General features: G+C 37.1%; 1 protein-coding gene across 1 annotated transcript in view; it reads right to left on the bottom strand.

Annotated features, from left to right (window-relative positions):
• The window catches only part of LOC127648760 (epidermal growth factor receptor-like), a 79343-nt gene that overhangs the window by 10693 nt on the left and 43495 nt on the right, over positions 1–25155 (bottom strand). The window contains exons 2-20 of the mRNA XM_052133514.1: positions 21749–21900; positions 18860–19046; positions 18543–18677; positions 18379–18447; positions 17821–17939; positions 17124–17265; positions 16685–16801; positions 15481–15607; positions 15175–15248; positions 14912–15002; positions 10965–11164; positions 10596–10728; positions 8842–8932; positions 7991–8148; positions 7821–7862; positions 5048–5189; positions 3961–4083; positions 3555–3653; positions 996–1181 (exon numbers count right to left, since the gene is read on the bottom strand). Coding sequence (XP_051989474.1) covers positions 996–1181; positions 3555–3653; positions 3961–4083; positions 5048–5189; positions 7821–7862; positions 7991–8148; positions 8842–8932; positions 10596–10728; positions 10965–11164; positions 14912–15002; positions 15175–15248; positions 15481–15607; positions 16685–16801; positions 17124–17265; positions 17821–17939; positions 18379–18447; positions 18543–18677; positions 18860–19046; positions 21749–21900 — 2387 coding nt within the window. The remainder of the gene's footprint in view (positions 1–995; positions 1182–3554; positions 3654–3960; positions 4084–5047; positions 5190–7820; positions 7863–7990; positions 8149–8841; positions 8933–10595; positions 10729–10964; positions 11165–14911; positions 15003–15174; positions 15249–15480; positions 15608–16684; positions 16802–17123; positions 17266–17820; positions 17940–18378; positions 18448–18542; positions 18678–18859; positions 19047–21748; positions 21901–25155) is intronic.

The following is a 25155-nucleotide window of genomic DNA, read 5'->3' as shown; positions in this document are numbered from 1 at the left end:
CACTATGGTTAGGTTTTTAACTGTTCAAACAACTTTTCTCAGAATGTGGATCCAAGTCATATTGCAACATACTCTAGTCATTCTCTGATCAAAGTTTCTCTTAAAAAAGAAATGCTATTCCCTCAGCAGTACTGACTGAAAATAGCTGCCTGTTAAAAGTGTCTTCACAGCTACTGATTTGCACTTCAGAAATGAGACTATAACTTCATATTTTTCTATTACCTAATTTTTTGCTGAGAAAATCCTCCAAATGAAGATAATACAAATACATTTTTGAGTAAAGCATTGAAAAGACATTACAAAAAGTGTTTCTAGAAGTCAATATATTATTTGCTTTATTTCCATATCACTGGCCTACAGTCCACAATGGAGTCCAAAAGATGGAAATATTTGGCCATTGTGCTGCATTTCACAAATTCTTTTAGAGTTGTCAGGTTAAAAAGTAGTTAAACTTTTAAAAATCATGTCTTGAGAATTGAACCTTTAATTGCTCCATTCCGGGCTGCAGTTCTACAATTCTTGGGCCTGGCAGAAAACGTATTCAACGGGCCCCCCTCCAGTTGTCCAAAGGGGGGTATTTAATCAAATTGCGCTACCAAGATGGCTTTCGCTGTTGCGCACTGTCTCCATGTTTAAATCCACGTCTCCCGCTGAACGCATTTAGATGCGCTCTACAATATGGAACAGTCTTTCTGTGGGCACCCCCCTCCAGTCCAGGCCCGAGACAAATGGACCAGTTATCCCCCTTATCGGTGGCCCTGGCTCCGCTGATAGGATAATTCCTTATTAAGGAATTTATTTACAGTTCAGGTGACATGATTAATTCTGTACATTTTTTTATTTCATAATTTTCTTTAAATAATTAATTGCACTAAATGAACACGTTAAATAGACAGCTTTAATAAAAACAACTCTTTGAATGTTTCAATAATAAAAGGCTCAAATCAATTCAAAGAGGTTCGATTAAAGACAACGAATGAGCACAATCCATTTACCTTAGCAATCTGCACACACCAGTTGAGCAAGTATTGAGATCCAATGTTGTCCTTGTTCTCTTTGACGTAGTCCAATAAACAGCCGTAGGGCATCAACTGGGTGATGAGCTGGACAGTCGAGGTCAGGCAGATGCCGAGCAGACGACATACATGAGGATGCTCAACGCTGGCCATCACATAGGCCTCCTATGAAAACATATAAGTCAGCATGAATTCTATATAGCAACAATGACAAACTGCTGTCGCTGTTTATAGTTTATAGTCCCTACTAATGCAAAACTAACAAATGGGGTGCTTTGAACACATTAGAAATAATATTTGTAGAGACAGAGGCCTTGAGTTCAGAGGAAAAATACTGAAAGAAATCCAAACCTAGCAGCAACATAATAATCAAACCTCTGGGCAATACATTAGACTCTCCCTAGGCTAGTTAAATCTTCCAACACCAACAACCTTTTACTATCAAAGAATGAGGGAGTGACTGTATCTATCTAAAGCTGGATCTTTATGTCGCTGACTCTTTAAATATTCGCAGGACCATTGCCAGTCATTTGTTAGATTTTAGTTTGCTGCAGACTGATATGCAAAAGGTTAAACAGTTTGTTTACATAGATGAGTTATCATCAAAGTGACCACGAGAAGCGGACTGCTTAGTCACATCTGCACAATCAAAGAAGAAAAAGAAGCAGGAACTTCAATAGCATGAGAAAGTTTTCTGTTCTATATCAGCTCCATGTAACATCCAGTGGGATTTGCTTAGATTACCATTTAACTCAAGGTTAAGTAGTATAGAGTTCAGAAACTGCATTTGTCTCTGGAGACGATGGCCTGCTCTGCATAATCATTACCATAAGTTGAAAGATGAAACATCAATTTTACAATCTGGCTGGGTTTATTTATAAAATGTAAAGTAGAGTGCAAAAGCATGAATAATTGCTGAAAAATCATATTGCAAGTTCATTTCCTTTAAAATTTTGACAAAGATTACATTTTCTTTTTTCCACAATGTGCAAAAAAGACTATAATTTAAAATGCTATTTTATTTCAAATTATTCAGATAGTCTAAAGGATCCCAAAATTAAGCTCATTGAGTAATTGAACCAAAGTGCCAATATTGTCTCTAGATTCATTATGTTGTTGCCTTGCCAATTGCCAATCAAAACTGATAAGACATGGTCGTTGCAGTAAAGACCTTACTCAGGATTTATGCTGTGACACTTTGACTTGTCTTGGTTGTTTAGTACTGTCAATTGACTATAGTCAGGGTAGACACCATATTTATTTGACAAGAATGAAAACAAGGTTTTGAGGGATAGAGGTGCAGTGTATTGTTTACCATGGTATTGATTGTTAAAGAGCACTTAGTCATTAAAAAAAAGAAAATAGGGGCCTGGGTAGCTCAGCGAGTATTGACGCTGACTACCACACCTGGAGTTCGCGAGTTTGAATCCAGGATGTGCTGAGTGACTCCAGCCAGGTCTCCTAAGCAACCAAATTGGCCCGGTTGCTAGGGAGGGTAGAGTCACATGGGGTAACCTCCTTGTGGTTGCTATAATGTGGTTTGCTCTCGGTGGGGCACATGGTGAGTTGTGCGTGGATGCCGCGGAGAATAGCGTGAAGCCTCCACACGCACTACGTCTCCGTGGTAATGCACTCAACAAGCCACATGAGAAGATGCACAGGTTGATGGTCTCAAACACGGTGGTAACTGAGATTCATCCTCCACCACCCAGATTGGGGCAAGTCACTACGCCACCATGAGGACTTAGAGTGCATTAGGAATTGGGCATTCCATTCAAATTGGGGAGAAAAAAATGGAAAATAAATAAAATTATGTTTAATATCATGTACACTCACATGAGATTGAGAATCCAGTTATACTGGTATCCTGCATCTCTCTTTTAGTGCTATTAGATCTTAGTGCTGCCTTTAACACCATGGCATAGATCATGACATTTTCTTTTTTGTGTAAACGAGGAACTGTCAGATCAAACAACAGTTAAGTATGGAGTGCCACAAGGCTCTGTATTAGGTCCCTGCTGTTCTCCTTGAATATGCTAACCTTAGGAAACATTATCAGAAAACATGGAATTAGTTTTCATTGTATCTTGGTAACCAAGCTGTAATTGGAAACTTTTGCTCACAGAATGAATTAATCTTGGCTGACTGTAAATAGGACTGTCAGTAAACTATACATTTCTGATTGTAAAACAGCTGACAGTAAAAATGTTTGTGATGCTGCATCCACGCTGCTAAGATGACTGCCATATCGTCTAGTGCAAAATAAGGAACAAATAGCAACTTTAAATGCAACTTCAATGACATTAAGAATATGTCTTTCTGAAAACTTTCCAGTTGACAAAAAAATCCAGAAAACTTGGATGCGAAAATTAGACGTGACTGACATTTATCCATATTGAAAGTATTCCATGTTTGTGCCTCACAGCATTGTTTACATTCTGTCAAATTAAAAAAGGCATCTACCCTGAGTAAAGTCAGGTATAGTGGTGGTGAAATAACAAACACACTGACTTATTTAGGACAGATTTTAAAACTCACATCCAAAATCTCCTTGTTTGCTCTGGTAGACGAGGCCTCTCGTAAGACCTTAATGGCAACAGGGATCTTCACATTCTCTCCCTCTGGAACCCACAAACCCTGTGAGGAGGGACACATATTTTACTTAACAATTCGTGCCACAAACTGGGCAACACCCAGTGTTTTGTAACTGATGAGGCAAATGCTAAAGTATCATGCAGTCTGGCTGGATCCTCTAGAGATAAAGAGACATTGAGATAAAAAGGCTCTTGTTTATTTCTTCACCAGATCAATATAGAAACAACTAATTGAAATTGCAGTGCAAAGAAAACTGAAAAGGCTTCAGAGGAGGAAACAGGAAAAGCAAGTAGCATATCAGTCTCCCTCCATGTATTTACATACGCAACCTTAAAGTGAGGTCAGTCACCTTATACACAGTGCCGAAAGCTCCAGAGCCAAGCACTTTGATCTTTTTGAACTCGGTCTCTTTGAGGATGCGCAGCAAGGCTTGGTTGGGGGCTTTGCCGCTGGGGGTCAGAGGCTCCACTAGCTGTAGAGACAAAAATCAGGAAACTGCTCCTCCACACTCAAACACACATCCTGTCCTTGAATGAGCACAGGCTGACATGGATCTGACACTTTTGCCTAAATGACTGATTTCCATCACAAATTGTCCTACACTTTTGACACTACAACAGTAAAATGGCTTTATGGAACTTAAAGAAATAGTTCACCCAAAAATGAAAATTCATTACTTACCTTATGTGGAACAGAAAATAAGATATTTGAAAAAATCATCATTAAGGTGTTTTCTATAAAACTACAGGTCACAGTGACCACAAAAATGACCATAAAAGTAGTTCATCTGACTCATGCACTATATTCCAAGTCTTTTGAAGGCATTTTATATTTTTTTGTGAGCAACAGACCAAAATTTAAGTCAATATTCATTGATAATCTTCCCCTCCACTGAGCTATTAACTTGAGAACAGCTGCAACCGAATCATTGAGTCACTGATTAGCTGAGCTCCGAATTAATCTTATTAGTGAATGAGTTGTTGATCTGGATTACAAATTGAATTGAACTAGCTCACTGAAAAGAACCAGCTCAAAAAAAAAAAAAAAAGGATTCGTTCACTGATCTGTACTCAAATCACACCCATCAACAGATCAATTGTAGGGAAGATTATCATTTAATAAAAACTGTTATGGTGCCTTTTAATAATATATTTTTTGGAGCTTGACAGACATGTCACAGTATGGAAAAGATCCATGTTAAGATTATCCTTTTGTGTTGTACAGAAAAAAAGACAGTTTCTGGAGTTGAAAGGACATCAGAATGACTAAATAATGACAGAAAAGTTTCATTTTGGGTGAACTACTCCTTAAAGTTATTATGTTTGGCTCTATTACATCCAGCTATTATTCTGAATCTTTTAAACATTTTACTCTTTCTAGCAGACACAGAGCGTTTCCTTTATTGCTAGCCTAGATAGAGTGTCTTGTAGTCCAACCTCTCTTTCTTGCAGGAGTCGTCGTAAGGTTCTCTTCCTCTTGACGTGGCGCCTGCGCAGTAGAACAGCCACTCCTAGACCCAGGATAACAAAAGCCAGCAGACTTCCAACCACACCAGCAGCAATCATGGACAAGCCCGAACTGTAGATGAATGAACATTACTCAGTTCACAAAAAGCCTACTTGGCTAACAAACAAGTTAAAAGATGAAGTGTGTAATTTCTGCAATACTAGCATAAACAAAATGGAAAATAATGATTATTTTCACAAAGGTTCACAGAACACCCCCACTGTTCAATTAGATGGTAAAACATAGTCCCACCCAAAAGTCACACCACTGGTTGAGTCAATGTTGCCATGTCAGGAAGGTCAAACTGGAGCAGCTATGAGTGGGTATTCATGGCCATTTAATCATTGTCTTATGCCGCAAGGCTTAATGGCCTTGAACCATTAACAACTATCGTCAGAGGCTGTCGGGTGTGACAATGTCAGCACCAAAGCTTTCAAAACAACAGCAGCTCAAAAAACGAAACCAAATAATTTTTATCATAACAAGGCTATTTAAACACCCAATGTGGCAATGAGAACCGTTCATTTGGCAGACATCCTGTGTCATGCAGTGACTCAAGCTACTTTATTTTCTCTGTCTAATACAATATTTGTAACAAATGTCAAATGAAAATTAACCGTTATTAATTTTATGAATTTAAATAATTTCTGACCTGTTCATTAAAACCAGATCGAGTTGACATAAGATACTGAATCTCAAAATTCCTTAGAATCTAAACTCCATCCAATTTTATTCTAAGATAAAAAAATTTTAATTACAAATATCATATGGATGAATTGATTATGAATTGTATTTGTTATAACTTCTATCTGTTGCATCAAGCAGCTTGTGATGGCATAAATCTGAAGTAAATGATTTTAGATGATAAAGTATTTTGCCAAAACTCCTAAGACTTTTATTATCTATTATTTTTTCTAAAATAAATGTATGTTATTTCCAATTATCATATACATAAATTTATTGCTATGAATTTTATTTTTCATAAATTAAGGAAATATTCACAGGCATAGATTGCTTAAAACATTTTTTCTCTAACTCTGAACCTGATTCCTTTATGGTTTTTCTCTCTTACCATGCTATCACAGTGGCGTCATCTCTCCCCCACTTGAATGAGAGTAGAGTTGCAACAAAGTGACAAGATCAGGGAAGAAAAGTCATTTTAATTGACAGTAAACCATAAAGGAGATGTAGTGTCCCATTTCTGTCATATGTTTTTCCTTCCAAAGACACGCCAACAAATTGTACTGAGAAAAAAATGACCAAACTGGTCCATTCAATGGTTGAAATGTCTGCTTAAATGGTTATGGTTAAAATTGCAATTTTCAAAAACTTCTAGGGTATATCCCTGAATTCCCATATACTGTGATAATCAATATTTGTTCTCAGCCATAATGCCTCATAATGTTACATATACAGTATATATTGTCTGAATGTACTCAAACACGAAAACTGTTAATTGATCTTTTAATATTCTTGAAGTAAACAATAATTAGTAAATATCCTTAATACGCCCCAGGGTACAATTAACTAAATGTGAAAAACGTAAAAATAAATAAATAATCATAAAATAGTTTACAGATTTAATGCAATCGATAATTTTTCTTGTCCCACCCACCCAAAAGTTTTATGTAAAAGGTAATGGCTGGTCAGGATGCTCAAACACCGTTTTTACACTTTTTTGGGGAAAAACAATCTATGAATGACTTGCTTATAGTTGTATCTGCATATTCAGCTGAGATAGGAGAAAGTATTTTAACACGTTGATGCATGCGATTAATTAAAAAAGGTGAATGATGTGCAAAACAAGCCCATATCTGACTATGTAGGGCGCATTTTAATGACCACAGAAGCAAGTCGAGTCTTAATAATATCCAAAACGCAGAATGAGACATTTTGGTCTGCAAGCACTTTTCATGTGGAGTTTAAAGCGGCGCTTGACACTGACATTGACACCCTCACACGAATCATGATCGTGACTTCATGACAACTGTAACAAAGCGGATAGCCACAGTCTGCCGCAGATTAATATTGTGGAAGTTTAAGGGATTTAATGCCCAGACTAGTTCTAGACTAGTTCTTTCAATTAGTCAAACTTCCACTTAGACTTTGAGAAATGCTTAAGGTAACTTGAATCAGTGTGATTTTAGTGCATTTCTATCTATGGAAGGCTTTGTTTGGAAAAGGTTAATAAAGCATTATATCTTTACATATTGTTTTGTTTTCTTTCCTAAGATGGAAATACATGCATTCTGACTTGAAGAGATGTATATATATATATAGTGTCACATTTTTAACACTTTCAGAATCTGTGATTAATCAGTGTTAACTGCAAACAATTAATCACGATTAAAAATTACTTTTAATATTAAAAAACATCATCAATTTTACATGTGCTACTAAAAAAACCTTGCCTCCTCAGAGATGTCAAGATAAACTGCAAAAGTAATTAATTATAAGTATATTTATCATGTTTGTGTGTGTGTGTTAGTGTAATGACAAAGGTTCCACCCTCCTAACCAGTGTTTTTGCTGGTTTATGCTGTATTAACAGTAAATGCGTATATATACCTGTATATATATTTAAAAACTGTAATATAGTGTAAAGGAGAAATATCGCTGCTCCACATTATTCTTTCTTCAGTATAATTTATAATATGTGCTTTAAGTAGAATCCCAAACATTTCAAGAAAGATTCACTTCTTACCTTTTGAAATATTTACATTCTTTCAGATTAGGCCCGGTACATCTGTAAAGTAAGTCAACAGGTCAACCGATACACACTGCAATCCCCAACGTACCTCAGCTAAGACTATACAAATAACCATTTCATTCCATTACATTTAAATGAAGCATTATATACGATGTCTCGCTCACCCTTGGGTGCAGTTCTCATGACAGGGCTGGCAAACATTCATCTCATCAGCGTATTTCCAAATGAGTATGTCTTTCTCTCCTGGTATGCCTTGCGGGCAGCGCAGTACACAGTGTGGTCCATCTTTGTAGTTGGCACACAACGTACATTTGTCAGGTCCCTAGACAAAAGACGGCAATTAGATGAGAACAAGCATCATTTTTCAACAGTCATTTTAGTGATGCGAATTCCAGGAAACTTCAGGGATATTCATTTTCTGAAAATATGCCAGAGTATATTTGTTTGAGAGACTGGTGTGCTGCCATTAGCTTTTGTAAAACAACAATAAACATGTTTACTGGCATCTAGCTGGGCGTGCTTTACTTAACTGAAGGCCTGAGATATTTTGGTATGATTGTTCAATGTCATCACATTTGTAGGTATTCATATTATTCGTAAGCATGTGTACATTAGATTTGAATAGACACAGAAATGTACAATATCAACATATTGACAGCATCTAAAACAAATCGTTTTACATGTGAACAACTTCAGAAATGTGCAATTGTTTACAAATCCTTAGGGGTTCCTAAAATGTCAGTATTTTTGGAACAATTGTGACAGCACACACACATCAAGAACATCAATTAACATTACACATTAAAGCTGACTGTGTTTTAGTTCTATTTCATACTTTGATTATAATGTAACTAAATTCACCCATACATAGAGTGAAAACTATTATACTTTTGTTTATTAGAGTACAGTATATCCCGTCCCATATCCCATCCAAACATTAAAAAATGTATGTGTAAATGTTACATACAAATATAAACGAATACTAATGAGATCACTCTGGATCGTTAAGACTTACAGGGCCGGTGCAGGTCAGGTTGCCATTCATAAGCAGACACTCAGGATCACATTCAACGCATGTATTATTGACTTCATATTCACGTGGCTCCCTGTAGAGACATAAATGCATTTTGGTCAAAGTAGTCAAACAATCAGTAGAAAAGAATGGTATATTTTACAGGAATGACTACAGCAGCTGAATGTACAATATCCTGGTTATTACATGGCTACGTATTTAATAAATACATAAACGGACTTGAAATGTTGATTATTTTATTATTTGAGAAGAAAGAGAGCACAGACTCGAGACATGAAACTGGCACAGCTACAGTATGTAAACCAAATGTCTGAGTACAGAATGTGAATCAAGAATTCCAGACAGCTGTGTAATTAAAAAATAATCATTCCACTTAAAATGCTCTATTTTCACGAGTGCGTAAAATGCAGCACTACGCACTACAAACATGCACTATATCTTGTTCAATAATAATTCTAAGCACAATTTTTGTGCCAGTGCAAAGCGCAAGTGGGCATGGGTGTGAGTGTTTGTGCTACAGTGGGTGCATTGTTTAGCAATAAAGTGCCGCAAAGCGCACTTTGCTATTTTCCTGAGAAATATGTCACTAAGACGTTTCAAAAGCACATCTTCTCTCAGCGCAAAGTCTAAAATGGAGATTCTACCAGCAGGTGGTAATAAATTTCATGTTCAAACTCTGAAAATATAGTAGAACATTAAATTATGTCTATGACGATCACTGTTGTAGCTGTTTTATGAAACGAATATTTAAGAGATTTGTGTTAAACTATCTTTAGGTCATGGTTTATTTCTTAATTATTTGTAGTACGTTTATATTTACAATTGTATTTATGATCTAATTTGTATTGGTGTTTTTCCACCCGTTGTCGTAGATTGAATTTTAAGTCTGCTAAAGGGTGGAGAGAATAAAATGTTTGGATTTGGTATGATTTTTTTTAACACTTTATTATTTTGATTATATTTTCGTTTGGTTTGAATATCATTTGAATTTATAAATATTTTTTGTTAAATTTTTTCTTGTTTCAATAAACACATTTTTGTCTTGATAAAAATCGACCAATAGAAGAAGAGTGCATTCTGATGCAATCACTGTTAATACTGGCCATGGTTTATGTGTCAGAAAACAATAAAAGACGCCTGATATTTAACAAGGACGCAGTTAATGCACAAAAGTCCATATTGTAAATATTATTTAATTTAATCAAAAAATTTACATTACATACAGTCCATTTACACTACCAACGTGCTTCTTTTTTTTTTTTTTTTTCACATCGCTGGTGCTTGACAGGGAATGGACTATATAATAGCACAACGTCTGTGTTGGAGAAGACCCTCAGGATTAAATTGCACTGGACCCAGGCCATTAGCATTTTGTGCACACAAATTTGCCAAACCCACTTGCGCATAGACTTAGTACATGCTTGCAGGAAAATACAAAAACTTCCTGGCCATACCCACTGACTTTGCATGTACAACTAATGACATAGTGCTGCACCTGCTCTTAAAATAGGGCCCCAAATCTCTCTCTTATCATTTGAATTCAAACTTGTATATTTGAAAATGGATAAACTGATATGGTCTATCAGTTAATGGTCTATTAATGTCTATTAATGTGGCTCGGGATAGGGAAGTTTGGGGCCCCCTGCTGGAGCGGCTGCCCCCACGACCCGACTTCGGATAAGCGGTTGAAGATGGATGGATGGATAGATGGATATGGTCTAACAGGGCTCACTCACCCAGTCAGCAGGTTGCATGAGTCGATGCAGCGATTTTTGCGGCTATAATGTTTACAGGTGAAGCACATAGTGGGGCCAGGACCCCAGCAACCTTCAGAGGTACACATCTCATCGCAGGTTCTGTTCTGATTAACTGGAGCACACACAGATAAATAAGACATCAAAACACAATTTTTTTTTTTAAATCTTACCATATTTTCAGGTGTATACAAATTAATACATGGGTAGTTGGTGATCCATGATCAAAATCAAGAAGATTCAAGGGACTAGGTAGATGAGGTAGAAATAGCTCCTTAACATAACAATTGCATGTTACCACTTTTTACAGTTTAGGTGTTGTAAATTGATATTATTGTGATGATCATTTACCACAAGTGGTAGCATTAGAATTTAATGACATTTTGACGGTCTGTTGTTGGGATTTGAAGAGATGAGTCCAGTGGTAAGGACTGGTGTAGCAAAGATGCTCATTCTGAGTGATGGCCACATCACCATCACTGATCTCCCTCAGAGAGTGAAGGCCAAGGTGTGTGATGGAGGTCTTGCTGACAGCAAAGCTAAATGTACCCCTGTGGGATCATAAAGGAGAAATAATGAAGGAACAGAAATGTCACCATAGACAAGCCAGACTCAACAAAGTGAGTAATTTAAAAGCAGCTCCCAATGTGTAGTAGGCCATAATCTTTCATAATGTTCTAGAAATGTGAAAATTAACATTAACACACTGTCAACATTAAGTCGTATCCTTTTATATCTTAATGAATGTCCTATATGTTTGATTGATTGACATTAATTATCACTGTATAACAATGAGGCAATCACTGCATAACTACACTTATTTTTTAACCATGTTGTTACACATTTTTTGATATGGTACTCTGGTAATGCCATGTTTTTTATGGAGACTACCATTAAGGTAATAATATGTTTTTTTGTGAAGTACCTTGGAGTACCATGAAATCACTATGGTTGGGAATATAATATTCATTCAGTACCACGGTATACAGTGGTTTTAAAAAGTCAAATTGTTTTTCTAACTTAATACAGTTTTTTTATTCATTATCAGGAATAACAATATGAGTGAAAAGTTTAATTACATTTTTTTGTATTAATTTCAGAATTTCTTTGTATTTGGTACAGTATGCCCCCTTTTTGCTTTCATGACCGCATGCACATATTGGCATGAACTCTACAAGTTTGATCTGATCTGATCTGATCATCTACGATATTCCAGCATGATTTGAGAATGTTCCAAAGAACATCTTGTGTGGATCAATGGAAGCAAGGTAATCTGGCCATTTGTACAATGGAGTTAACATGATCAATGTCACAAATTTGCTTAATTGCAGCAGCTAACGGACTGGTGTAGAGCCAACAACCTGTCTCTGAATGTGGACAAAACAAAATAAATGGTTGTTGACTTTAGGAGAGCACAGAGTGATCGCTCTCTGCTGAACATCGTCGGCTCCTCTGTGGAGATCGTCAAGAGCACCAAATTCCTTGGTGTTCACCTGGTGGAGAACCTCACCTGGTCCTTCAACACCAGCTCTATTACCAAGAAAGCCCAGCAGCGTCTCTACTTTCTTCAAAGGCTGAGGAAAGCACATCTTCCACCCCCTATCCTCACTACATTCTATAGAGGGACTATTGAGAGCATCCTGAGCAGCTGCATCACTGCCTGGTTTGGGACTTGCACCATTTTGGACCGCAAAGCCCTGCAGAGGATAGTGAGGACAGCTGAGAAGATCATCAGGGTCTCTCTTCCCTCCATCAAAGACATTTACAAAAAACACTGTATCCGCAAAGGAACCAGCATTGTGGATGACCCCACACACCACTCACACAAACTCTTCAGCCTCCTGCCGTCTGGCAAAAGGTACCGAAGCATTCGGGCCATCACGGCAAGACTGTGTGACAGCTTCTTAACCCAAGCCATCAGACTCCTCAATACTCAGAGACTGGACTGACACACACACACACACACACACATGTGTCCTGAGATGCACTTTAATTATTGTCACTTTATACCTCAATAACTGCTGTGTGCATAGAACACTATTTCATAGTATGTTGTTTACATTTGGCATTTTTAGAAACTGTCATCTTTTTGCACTACAGTGTACTGGTCGGCACTGCACTGTCTCTCACTGTGCCTATTGTCCTGTTAATTTTTTTGTAATTTATTGTATTGTCCCGTACTTTTTGCACACGTTTGCACGTGCACTTTATATAGGTATGTTATTTAGTCTGTGTAGTCTCATGTGGTTCTTTGTTTGTCCTATGTTGTTTATGTAGCACCATGGTCCTGGAGGAATGTTGTCTCGTTTCGCTGTGTACTGTACTAACTGTATATGGTTGAACGACAATAAAAAACACTTGACGTGACTTGACTCTGATGCAAACTGGAGGCTGATTTCAGCTGTTCAGCTATTTATTTAATCTCAGATAATTACACAATTTCAATGCAAATCAAAGAGTCATGTCCATCTATTTGTTTATTTGAGAATTAGTGTGGTCTGGTAATAGGCAGCTGGTTGTTATCACAAAATAAACCCCTTCAGGGTGATACAAGACCGCTCTGGTCCTGATCACCCTGTCAATGTATTTTTAACATGTGTATTTTGTCTTACTGTACTGGCAGAGTCTTTATAGTCAAAACAAGTAAAAAATCTTCCAGTGCTGAAGATGTAATACAAAGTATTCAGAATATGTTACTGACCTTGAGTAATCTAACATAATACATTACAAATTACATTTTACAGCATGTAATCTGTAGTGGAATACATTTCAAAAGTAATCCTCCCAACCCTGCTTAATGCTTAATCCTGATTACCTTTAATACAGCATAAAACAGCATAAACACTTGTTGGGAGGGCGGAACCTTTGTAATGTGTCTGCTCTGAGACATTACACTGACGAACACATTACAAACACACACAACAGTGTTTCCCTGTCAGTGCTAAAATGATGGAGAAAGGTGATCTTAGCACTATTTTGATGTACAAAACAAGCCCATATGGGATCTGTGTAAGGTGCATTTTAATTACCACAGAAGCACGGCAAGTCTTAACTATCACCAAAACGTAGAATGAGATGTTTTTTTGTCTGTAAGCATGAGTTCAAAGCGCCGATTGACTCTGCAGTTGACACTCTAACGTGAATCATGAACACAGCTTCACGACTGCAGTAGGAAAGCTGATAGTCACAGTCTGCTAGCTGATTAATATTGTGGAGGATGACATTTTAAGGGATTTAATGCCCATTGCAATGAATATGCAACCTATGTGTAGGCTAGTTATTTAAATTAGTCAAACTCATGGGAAACGTTTAATTGTACTTAAATCGGTGCTATTTTAGTGCATTTCTACATTTACATTTATGCATTTGGCAGACGCTTTTATCCAAAGCAACTTACAGTGCACTTATTACAGGGACAATCCCCTAGAGCAACCTGGAGTTAAGTGTCTTGCTCAAGGACACAATGGTGGTGTCCGTGGGGTTAGAACCTGTGACCTTCTGATTAACAGCCCTCTGCTTTAGCCACTACGCCACCACCACTCCGCATTTCTATCTTTATACTGTGGAAGGCTTTGTTTGGATAATGTTAATAAAGCATTAAATTGTTACATATTGTTTAGTTTTCTCTCCTAAGATGGATTTAAATGTATTTTGACAGATAAATAATATATATGTGTCAAAATTCCACATTTTCAAAATCTGCAATTAATCACAATTACATTTTAAAAAATTTTGATCTGTAATCTGATTACAAGAATTTAAAATGCTATGTGTTACACTTCTTTTTGGTCCTTAAAAGTAATTAGATTAGTGTAACTTACTTTGAAATCCAATTACACCCAACACTGTCTAGAAATATTGCAGAATCTTAAATGTTTTTATTTTTAATTACTGATTTTATGTCATACCATTTTCTTGTTTTAACTTTTTTTTACTATTTATTTTACACAGGTTTTCAATATGCTATCATACTTCTGAACCTAATTGTATATTAAAATCATGCTATACTATCTGTTACATCACTGTACTAAGCTCCTTCCACAGTATGTTTTCTTAGAGGAATGTAAAGAGTAAAAAGAACAAGAACTGTAGAATCTATATTGGATCAAACTGACAGAGAGCCATTAAAGAAAGTGGTCTCTCTGACAAGAAAATGTGTTTTTTGTGTCTTGTCATTGATAAAACCACAAATTCAAGATTCATAATATGCTACAACAAAGGCTGTAGCATCAAAGAAAGATGTTTACAAGCTTTAAAATGCTTCAGATAATTTTTTTCTTTATCAGACTGTTACTTACAGATGTCTGGTGCGTCCACGAATGACCTCCAGGTTTTCAAAAGGGCTCAGGGATGACATGCTTTTCGGCCACCTCTGAATTATCAGGTAGCCTTTGAGTAGGGAGAAGAGGAAGATCTTCAGTGGGGTTTGTGGAGACTCTAAACATCTCATTCATTACAGTGAATTCATTTTCCTCAAATTACCAATAAATGATCTGCAGAAACCCCTCAAACACCAAAGACTATACAAAACAACCTTTGTAAAACTCCACAGCATTCTCACCAGTGATTTCTTTAACCGTTTTGAATACGCTGAGCTTGGCAGGGTCCATTCCTGGCGTTTTAGTATGTGGGTCACTGCAAAAAATCAACAATACATTTTTTTTAACCAAGCCCAAAATGATTGGCAAGTCCCAACAAGTCATCATAATAAGAATGACTTCAAACAGTTTGTGAATGTTATGGTTCAATCACACAATCGCAATGGTAAGCAGCAATTGTCCAACATTGTAGAACAAAAAAGAAAGAAAGAAATTTAATTTAACTAAACATTGTGTAATAATTTATTTGAAACATTGATCCTTCTCACCCTTCGAATGTTCTGTCGAGGATTGAAACACCTCCACTGATTTTTGTGCAGTTCTCAAAGGAGTCGATGTTGCTGGCATTGATGGACATGACATTGGTCAGAGGCCCAATTCCCAGCCCATTGCAAACTAGAGGGATGGTAACACCAGATTTAGCTTGAAGGTGATATTACTTAGAACATATTTTCAAAGAGGCTATAAGTTGGTTTAGTTTTGACAAAATTATGGAAACATTGAGGAAGCCATAACTATTCTGAAAAACTAATGATCTCTAACAGACACTCATGGAACATGGATCACCACAAGCAGATGAAGGTAATTTGTTGAAATCGCTTTCACAACCCCATTCGCATTTATTGCGAATTGACTAAACGCAAGTATGCAGTCGGTTGTGTAGGATTGACATATCTTATCGCGACATCCCAAAAATAACTCTTCTTTCTTTAAAACTATGATTATTAGTTAATAATGCTGTTACCTCAATTACATTACAGTGGCACTTAGGGGTGTGGATGCAGCATCATTCAAAATCAATAGCTTTCTGCCACAGATGCTATTTTAGAAATTCACTATTCATGGTCAGCCATGATTAATTCCATCCAATAATAGAGCAGTTAATGAGATTATTCAAGTAATATTTGACTGGTTGTGTGATCTCAACATGGCAGCCTCCATGAGGAAACCCTCTCCACGTAGAAGAAAACTGCTTTTATAAGGTTACTGAAATGACTGGAGCCTCATCTCATGTGAGTGATCTTGAATGTTTCAATATGTTTCAAAATTACTATTCATTTCTTTAGATGTAAAACTTTTTTAATGAGGAAACAATTACTGAGCACACCTTTAAAATGACTGCTTTAACTATTGGAGAGATTTTAGAAAGGCTGCATTACCTTCAATAGTAGCCTTAATAGCTAAATTGACTATAAGTAAATATTTATCTAGGCCTAGGTTACATCAACCGAAAAGGAAAATCGAAGCGAAACATTTTGTCCCCTTTGGAATAACGTGCACTGACGAATAGTGCACAATACGACCAGGAACATGTATTAAGAAAGTAAAATAGGGTCAATTCTGATTTCACGTTGACTTACTATAGCTTTATTGTTGTGTTTTGTTTGTTTTTATTGAAATACTGATGCAATGAAATCCAGTTCACCAAAAAGTCAATAGTATTGTATTCCCAACCAGCACTCTCAACTGTACCTTTTGGACACAGGCCATCACACTTCTTGCATTTCCGAACTCCACCCTCATCCACCTCTGAGGTGCCAACACTGCATGTTCTCACACATGCCCCATGGTCTGTCACAACATAGTTGTCTGCAAAGAGACGTCAAACCAACAATCACTCTAGAGTCATTAACCACAACTAAGTGAAACATCATACAAAATCTGATGCTTGCGACACATTATTTTGTCTCGGTTATCCTGGTTTCTACAGTGCAGGAATTCAAGAGGTAAGACCTAAATGGTATATTTGAAAAGAAAAGCCGCATTTAGAATTTGAAAAAAAACAAAAAACGATTTTTGTTCCCTTCTGAACAGAGTTTTAGTATCTTTCACCATGAACAAAGTATCATGTTAATAAGGGTTCCCTGAACGCACTCAGTTTTATTGATTCAGGCATGATTGCGGGCCTTACGTGGGCATTTCTTGACGCATCTTGCCCCAAAGCTGTACTTCCCATCTGGGTTGGGAGCAAGCTGGTGGGTGTTGGGGTCATAGAGCATGAGACGTGGACATGCATCCTTACATGTCCCTTCATCCTGGAAGTCTTTACAAGCCTGCAGAGTACAAGCACACAAAAAATTTCCCATGAGCACTCCAAAAGAGAAAGCCTTTTCACTGCCATTGAGGTCACATTTACTGCAGCTGTGCACTATATTGCCAATGAATGTTTCACTGTAATATTGAGGATATGTCTTATATCCTGTATAATGTCTGTCTGTCTGTCTATCTATCTATCTATCTATCTATCTATCTATCTATCTATCTATCTATCTATCTATCTATCTATCTATCTATCTATCTATCATATTTAAGGACACTCCTGTGGTCATGTTGGCTCTTAACAAATGTTAAGCAAAAAAAAAAGTTCTTACATTACATCTATCTATCTATCCATCTATCCATCCATCCACCCATCCATCCATCCATCCATCCATCCATCCATATATCTGAAGTAAAATCACTGTAATTTATGACCTCTTGTGGCTTATTGCTTTATTATCACATCCAAGTGACTGTGATATTGTCATTGCATACAGTACATATTCATTACATATTGAGCTATGACGTCTTGCGCTCAATATTACCCTTGAACAAGTTCAGGTTCTCACCAGGCAGTCTGTTGGTTTGGGTCCAGTGCAGCCAGCCGCACAGTGCTCATTACAGCAGTCAATGGGATTGGGTCCCTTACACCTCCCAGAGCACTGCTCGGCACAGATCACCTTAGTCACTACACACACACACACACACAGAGGAGGAACTGAACTGTCTGTGTTTGTTAAGGTTGGTAGGCTTTGACCAGCGCTGCAATAACAGACACTTTTGAACAGTAAAACAATTCAATGTTCTTCTGGAGAATTTTCAAAAATTAATTTAGAGGTCAAATAGTGCTTTTTCAGGAGCATTGTGGAATATAAACAAAGCATCAACTATATTAACCAAACTTAACCCAGGGATAAAAATTACCCTGGGTTAACAATTAACAGTCTCTAACTTTTAAAAAGTTTTCATTATTTAAGGATTATTTATATATATATATATATATATATATATATATATATATATATATATATATATATATATATATATATAAACCGTCTATAGATTGTTCTCAATTATTCAGTGTGACCTCGAAAGCTCAGTCACTTAAGTAGTTTATGAGCATTTACATGTTTGGCAGTTTTGGGGGCCGGGGGCCCAACAGGAACCATTGTAACAGCTTGGGTCACACTTCATACCTGTGGGAGATAAGATACCACACTCTTTTTTAAATATAATAACAATTATTAAGTTGGTAATTAGTAACAATCAGAAATGCTCTGGGAGGACATACAGAGTCTTTCATGGCTTGGTATTGGCACTTCGATTTCAGGAAGACTTCTCATGTTGAGAATGTCAGTCCACTGAATGGTCTCCACGTTACATAAATGATTGTTGTGGGCAAATTTTACTCCACCCTTCAGGATTTCTAGGGAAAGAATAAACAGTGTTTATGTCAAACTGACAGTGTTTGAACAATGCCTTTATACATGGTGAACTTCACTAAGAGTATGTCAAAAAGTTATTTAAAAAATTAAATATTGGGCATGAGGATTAATTAATGCTGTTAAATTATGAGCATAGGTAAATACACTTTATATAACCACATACGAGTTAAGTTAGTCAGTGACAACTGTTTGACGCCTTGTCCAATGCTGTTGTTGGAGTTTTGCAGGAAAGCTAGGGCATATTTGTCCTCATAAAGGGAGTGGCCACGGATGATGCGCAGATTCTCAAGCGGGATACTGGGGGCCGTGTTGATCGCAATGAGAACATAGCCGCCAACTTCTTGGATGCTCTAATAATCAGAAAAACACAAAATACTGTTAAACATAAAACTCAATAACCAACACTATTTAACTAACCATACCTAAAAAAAAATTCTTATATTATATTATATTATATTTAGGACTGTCAATTTAATGCATTAATGTAGTGCGATTAATTGAGACTGGAGAAGGCTAAATCCAATTGCAGCTTTTCACGATAAAACTCAAGAGAAACACAAAACACAAGAGAAAGCGCAATACTTGAATACAAGGGGGCTCAGAGGGTGTAGCCACAGGAGGTGGAGCCACAGGAGGATTAGGAGATGGAGCTACAGGAGGCAAGGGCTCAGAGGTTATGGCAGCTGTGGACTCAAAGGTTTCAGAGTTCAAAGTAGCTGGAGACTCGGAGAGCAAGGCACTAGGGGACTCGGAAAGCAAGGCACTAGGGGACTAGGAGAGCAAGGCAGTAGGAAAACAAAGCACTGGGGAACAAGGCACTGGGAAGACTGGAAAAGGGAAACATAGGACTAGGGATGAAGGCACTAAGGAGAAAGGCAGCTGGAAACTGAGAAGGCTGAGCCACAGACTGGTTGCTGGTGTCTGATAGGTGCTGGTTACTGAGATGAGTAACAGAATGGTAGCTGCTGTCTTATGGGTGCTGGCCACTGGACTGAACAAAGGGCTGGTAGGCAGCCACTATGGACTGGAAAGGATAGTCGGTAGCCTAAGGGAACTGGACGGATTTATCGACTGCCTCAGGGAACTGGAGAGGCTCAATAACTACAGGGAACAGGACAGGCATGTCGAAAGCCTCAGAGAACTAGATGGACTTGTTGACAGCCTCAGGGAACTGGAGAGGCTCAATAACTACAGGGAACAGGACAGGCATGTCGAAAGCCTCAGAGAACTAGATGGACTTGTTGACAGCCTCAGGGAACTGGACAGGCTTAATAACTACAGGGAAGAGGACAGGCACGTCGACAGCCTCAGGGAACTGGACAGGCTTGTTGACTGGGGAACGGCCACTGTGGCCAGGTGCGCTGGCAGTGGAAAGGAAACGGCCTCTGTGGCCATGAACGCTGGCAGCAGCAAGGGAATGGCCTCCATGGCCTTGAGCACTGGCAGCGATTGGGGAACGATCTTTGTGGCCATGAGCACTGGCAGTGACTGAGGAATGGACTCCTTGGCCATGAGTGCAGGCAGCGGAAGGGGAGCAGGAGCCCTCCTCCTCTTCCAGACAGCCGGGAGCACTGCTAAGGGAACAGGCTCCATGGCTGAGGATGCTGGCACTGGCAAAGACGAGGCTTCAGGCGCTGGCTCGTTGACCATGACAGGTATGGGTGCTGGCTCGTTGAACGTGGCGGGTGTGGTCAACTGGACAACCGAGTTGGGGACAACTGGGACATCTGTTATGGGAATCTCTGAGAAGGGAGCCTTGAGAGCCACATGGGGACTGGAGAAATACCCCACTGTGGAGAGGAACTTATGCAGTAGGGCATAATCTATGTACTGTTCCAAAGTACAGTTAAAACTGCTTCCTGGCATACAGTATATGACTTGATGGGCTCGTTGAGCCAAAATCGAAATAGGTCCTTTAACACAAGCTCTCCACAGTTGCCACAATCTATGAGGGCACAAAAAAGCTCAGTGAACTCTTCAATTGTTTCACCCTACTTCAAACATAACAGTTCCAATGCTGGATCCATTTCTTGGGTCGGTTCTTCTGTAATGATGGCAGACTGGAGAAGGTTGGATCTAATAGGAGCTTTTAATGAAAAAAAACAAAACTACAGAAAGCGCAAAACTTGAACACAAAGCTACATTAGAGACTGGATATACAGAACAAGAACCAACCAAGCCAGGGAAAACATAAGGGCACATATACACAAGAACTAACAAGGGTAACAAGACACAGCTGGGATTAATCAAATGGAACACGGAGAAAAGAGGCACAACAAAAACCAAACCTCAAACTAAAAGTCTTAAACAACATAGCAACCTCTAGATGCCGCTGGGGAAAATGTCCCAAATATATTATACACAGCATCCTAAAAATGCAGCATTTATGATGCTGAATACCAGTGAGATGCTACAAACGCGTGTGTCTGAGGCATGCACAGGTAAATAAAGTGACAATGAAAAATAGCGCAAACGGAACGCAAGAGCAAAGACTGTAAGAACTGGAAACATTAACAAACACAATGCAAAACAGATCAGACTGTAGACTTGTTCAATGATATGAGAATGAAATAAACAATATATTGAGTTCTTGAGCCCTCTTTTGTATTGTCTAATCAATGCTTTATTCATCTGCCATAATAATGCAATTTATTTCAAACTGAATTTTCAATCTGTATTATATATTCATTATATGCCCTACATATTATAATAATAAATATTTGCATTATTAAAATTAATTACCTTTATTTGGGGACCTTTCCCAGCAAATAATGATGTATGCAATTAATTCAATTATCGATTTAAAGACATTATCTAAATGTTTTATATTATATTATTTTATATTATATTTATAAACATTTTAATCTAATCAAATGTTATATTTTATTACATTATATTAAAAAACATAATTGGTTGAGTAAATTATCCATGTGAGACATAATACAAAAAACAGCTAGGTAATTTTTTTAACTTTAACTTCAATTTAATATAACAATTGTGAAGTAATAATGAAAAAGCAGTGTTTTTATTGAGTAACATTCTTCTCCCATACCCTGAGGAAAGACAAGTCGTGTTTTTCTCTCAAGTACGTAATCTCCAGGTTTTCCAGAATCACTGTGCAGTTGCTGTACATCTTCACTAATTTCTGATAATGGTCATCCACAGGTCCCAGCTGTGATAGTTTGTTGTTTGCTCCCTGACATACTGAAATGACAAAAAAAAGAAGAGACAATTAACTTCTGCCCTAGTGGAAAACACTCCCAGTATAAGGCAAGAAAATTAAGCTAACAAGTGATATTTTATTTAGCAGGCTTTAGCATATACATGCACATTGTGTTACTGCCAAACACTGTATCTTTGTATGTTGTAATCTTTGTATCTATATCTGTCCTTCTAATCAAGTGAAACCTGTGTTCGTGATTTGTTGGTGTTTCCCCCCAAAATCATTAAGATTTGTATAAATCTAAAGACTAAAAGTGTACTGAGGCTAATTAATGATCCAGTTAAGTCCAACTTGAGACATTTCTGGAACAGAACAATAAAGTCAGAACAGACAGATGCTTCATATGGTTATGTTTTTACAGAAATGGTATTAGTAGCAAACAAATTAATCAATATATTAATGAATATTTGCAGTCCCTTTACTAAGTTTTGAACCTTAGTTTTTTGTTTGTTTGTTTTTTGCTTTTATTTCTGTAAAACCTGCAAATTCAAATAATTATAAAATGTCAACTACATAAAATTATTTTACCCCTTCAACAACACATTTATGAATAATAAAAAAGTTCCTTCACCACAACTGCTTTGCTCAATTTGTTTTGTAACTAATCCTTAAAGGAATAGTTAACCTAAAAATGAAATTTCAATCATTATTTACTCACCATTATGCCATCCCAAATGTGTATGACTTTCTTTCTTCTGCAAAACACAAATTGTGATTTTTAGAATAGTATCTCAGCTCTGTAGGTCCTCATAATGTAAGTGAATGGGTACCAACATTTTGAAGCTCCATTTACAGCATAAAAGTAATCCATATGACTCCAGTGGTTTAATCAATGTCTTCTGAAGTGATATGATAAGTGTGGGTGAGAAACAGATCAATATGTAAGTCCTTTTATACTATAAATTATTCTCCCTGGCCAGTAGGTGGCAATATGCATGAAGAATTAAAATCTCCAAAAACAAAAGAAGAAGAACCTTAAAGTGAAACTGGAGATTTAGAGTAAAAAAGGATTTAAATCTGTTTCTCACCCACACTTATCATTTCACTTCCGAAGATATAGATTTAACCACTGGAGTTTTATGGATCATTTTTATGCTGCGTTTATGTCATTTTTGAGCTTCAAAATTTTTGGTACCAATGCACTTGCATTGTGAGGACCTACAGAGCTGAAATATACTTCGAAAAATCTTTGTTTGTGTTCTGCAGAACATAGAAAGACATACATGTCTGGAATGGCATGAGGGTGAGTGAGTGATGGGAGTTGTCACATTTTTGGGTGAACTATCCCTTTAAGTAACAATTACATTCTTGAGTCATCTTGTATATGTCTCTCTGAAGTTGGCACCTTTTGATTGTGGAATTTTGGCACACTGTTCAATGCAAATTTGCTCCAGATCTACCAAATTCAATGGAGCGGTTATGTGGCGTCTGCTATTTTCAGGAACAGACCACAGATTTCATTGGGATTTTTTTTACTCTGGCTGAACCATTCCATTATATTAAAACAATAATAAAATGATTACAATAATTAAACTGAAAGCGCTAGAGGCCAGAGCCAATCTGGGGCATGTAGTTGTCTTTTGCAGCTAATGAATTTATCAGAAGTCAGTGTAGGTGGGCGTTTTTTTTAAAGTGCTGTGAGCAGAAAAACTCAGTGGTAGGCCAAGGTAAACAGTGCTTATGGCAGAGAACTGCTCTGAATTGTTGGAGTACACACTCTTTCTCACACTCAATACATTTACATCCATTTTATGGTCTAAATTGCAGCAGAAACACTGTTATGAGCTATGATTCTGAATAAGGAAGCAAAAGTACAATCAATAAAACAAAAGGAAAGGTGAGAACTGCAGTCCAATACATAATTATGAACTAAGAAAGACAGAATTTCGGTTTTCCACCTTAAAATGTGAAGTGGTTTTTGATACAGTGCTCAAAATTAGTAGGAAATTAGTACCAGCCATTACAATTAGAAAATATTAGTAGGAAATAATTGGACCCACTTTATATTAGGTGGCCTTAACAACTATGTATTTAACCATTTGATACAATGTACTTATTATGTACATACATTGTAATTACAATGTATTGTTACATTGTAATTACATTTAAAGAACCTGCATTTAATTACATTTGTAGTTACACTGTTAACTATTACCCTAACCCAACCCCTTACCCCAAACTCTAACCCCTGATCCTAACACTAATCTACCCATACCTATCCCTTCCTCAACCTCAGTAGCAGCAAATGTAGATATTTGTAGAACAGCATGTAGTTACACAGTAAATGCACAGTCTTGAATGTATTAAATGTAAGTACATAGTAGTTAAAGCCACCAAATATAAAGTGTGACCGAATAATCTGTTGAAACACTGATATGTCAGTATTACATATCAAAGCTATGTTTAAAAGCCAAACCAGTGACAGGGATTGCAAATTAGCGATTAGCTAGAGGCCTATAATATGAACAAAGCCTCTGCTGTAAAATAAATAAATCATAATAATTTCAAAATATATATTTTTAAATTAAAAAAACAACAACAACAACAACAAACAGTCGGTAATTACAAATGTGTCTACAAATAAGATCATATCAGTACAGTAGGACTGACACACACACACACACACACACACACACACACACACACACACACACACACACACACACACACAATTGTGAGGCTCAGTGATTAGAAACAGTTATCAACTTCCGTTGTGCATGAATATCCGTGAGAGATATCTTGATGATTAATGACAAAATTACAGTCATCAACTTCTAGTTTGCTACATGAGTAATAATTACATTACTGTTCTACGGAATACAGCTCCAGTCATTTAAACTCAGGGATTAAAGGGAAAAGTGATGTCTTAACACATCATTTGATTAGCTGCAAAACAGGACAGCAGTTCTCACTGATTTGGAGGAAATTACCATTTAAATTTGTTAGATGAGACAATGATGAGACTGACGAAGCCAAAAGTGACTCACACCTCAATTCATAACAATGAATCAACATGATTTGTTCACAGTTTATGTTGAGCTGTTAGAGTTAGTGCCGTTCTACTAAAGACATTCCTGTTACTCCTAATTCATTATCTGATTACTTTGTCCTCAATCTCAACTTTTTGGCATATTTCCAAAAATATATTATTATTATCTAATGATCATGATTCATGATCTGAAAATAGGTTGCCGATCTGTTCTGCCAGGGTTGTGGACAATATTGGAAAAAGCAAT

The sequence above is a fragment of the Xyrauchen texanus genome, chromosome 9 (assembly GCF_025860055.1).
Source record: "Xyrauchen texanus isolate HMW12.3.18 chromosome 9, RBS_HiC_50CHRs, whole genome shotgun sequence".
NCBI classification, from domain to species: Eukaryota; Metazoa; Chordata; class Actinopteri; order Cypriniformes; family Catostomidae; genus Xyrauchen; species Xyrauchen texanus.
The sequence above is the reverse complement of the archived record's forward strand: the minus strand, read 5'-3'. Positions and strand labels throughout refer to the sequence as shown.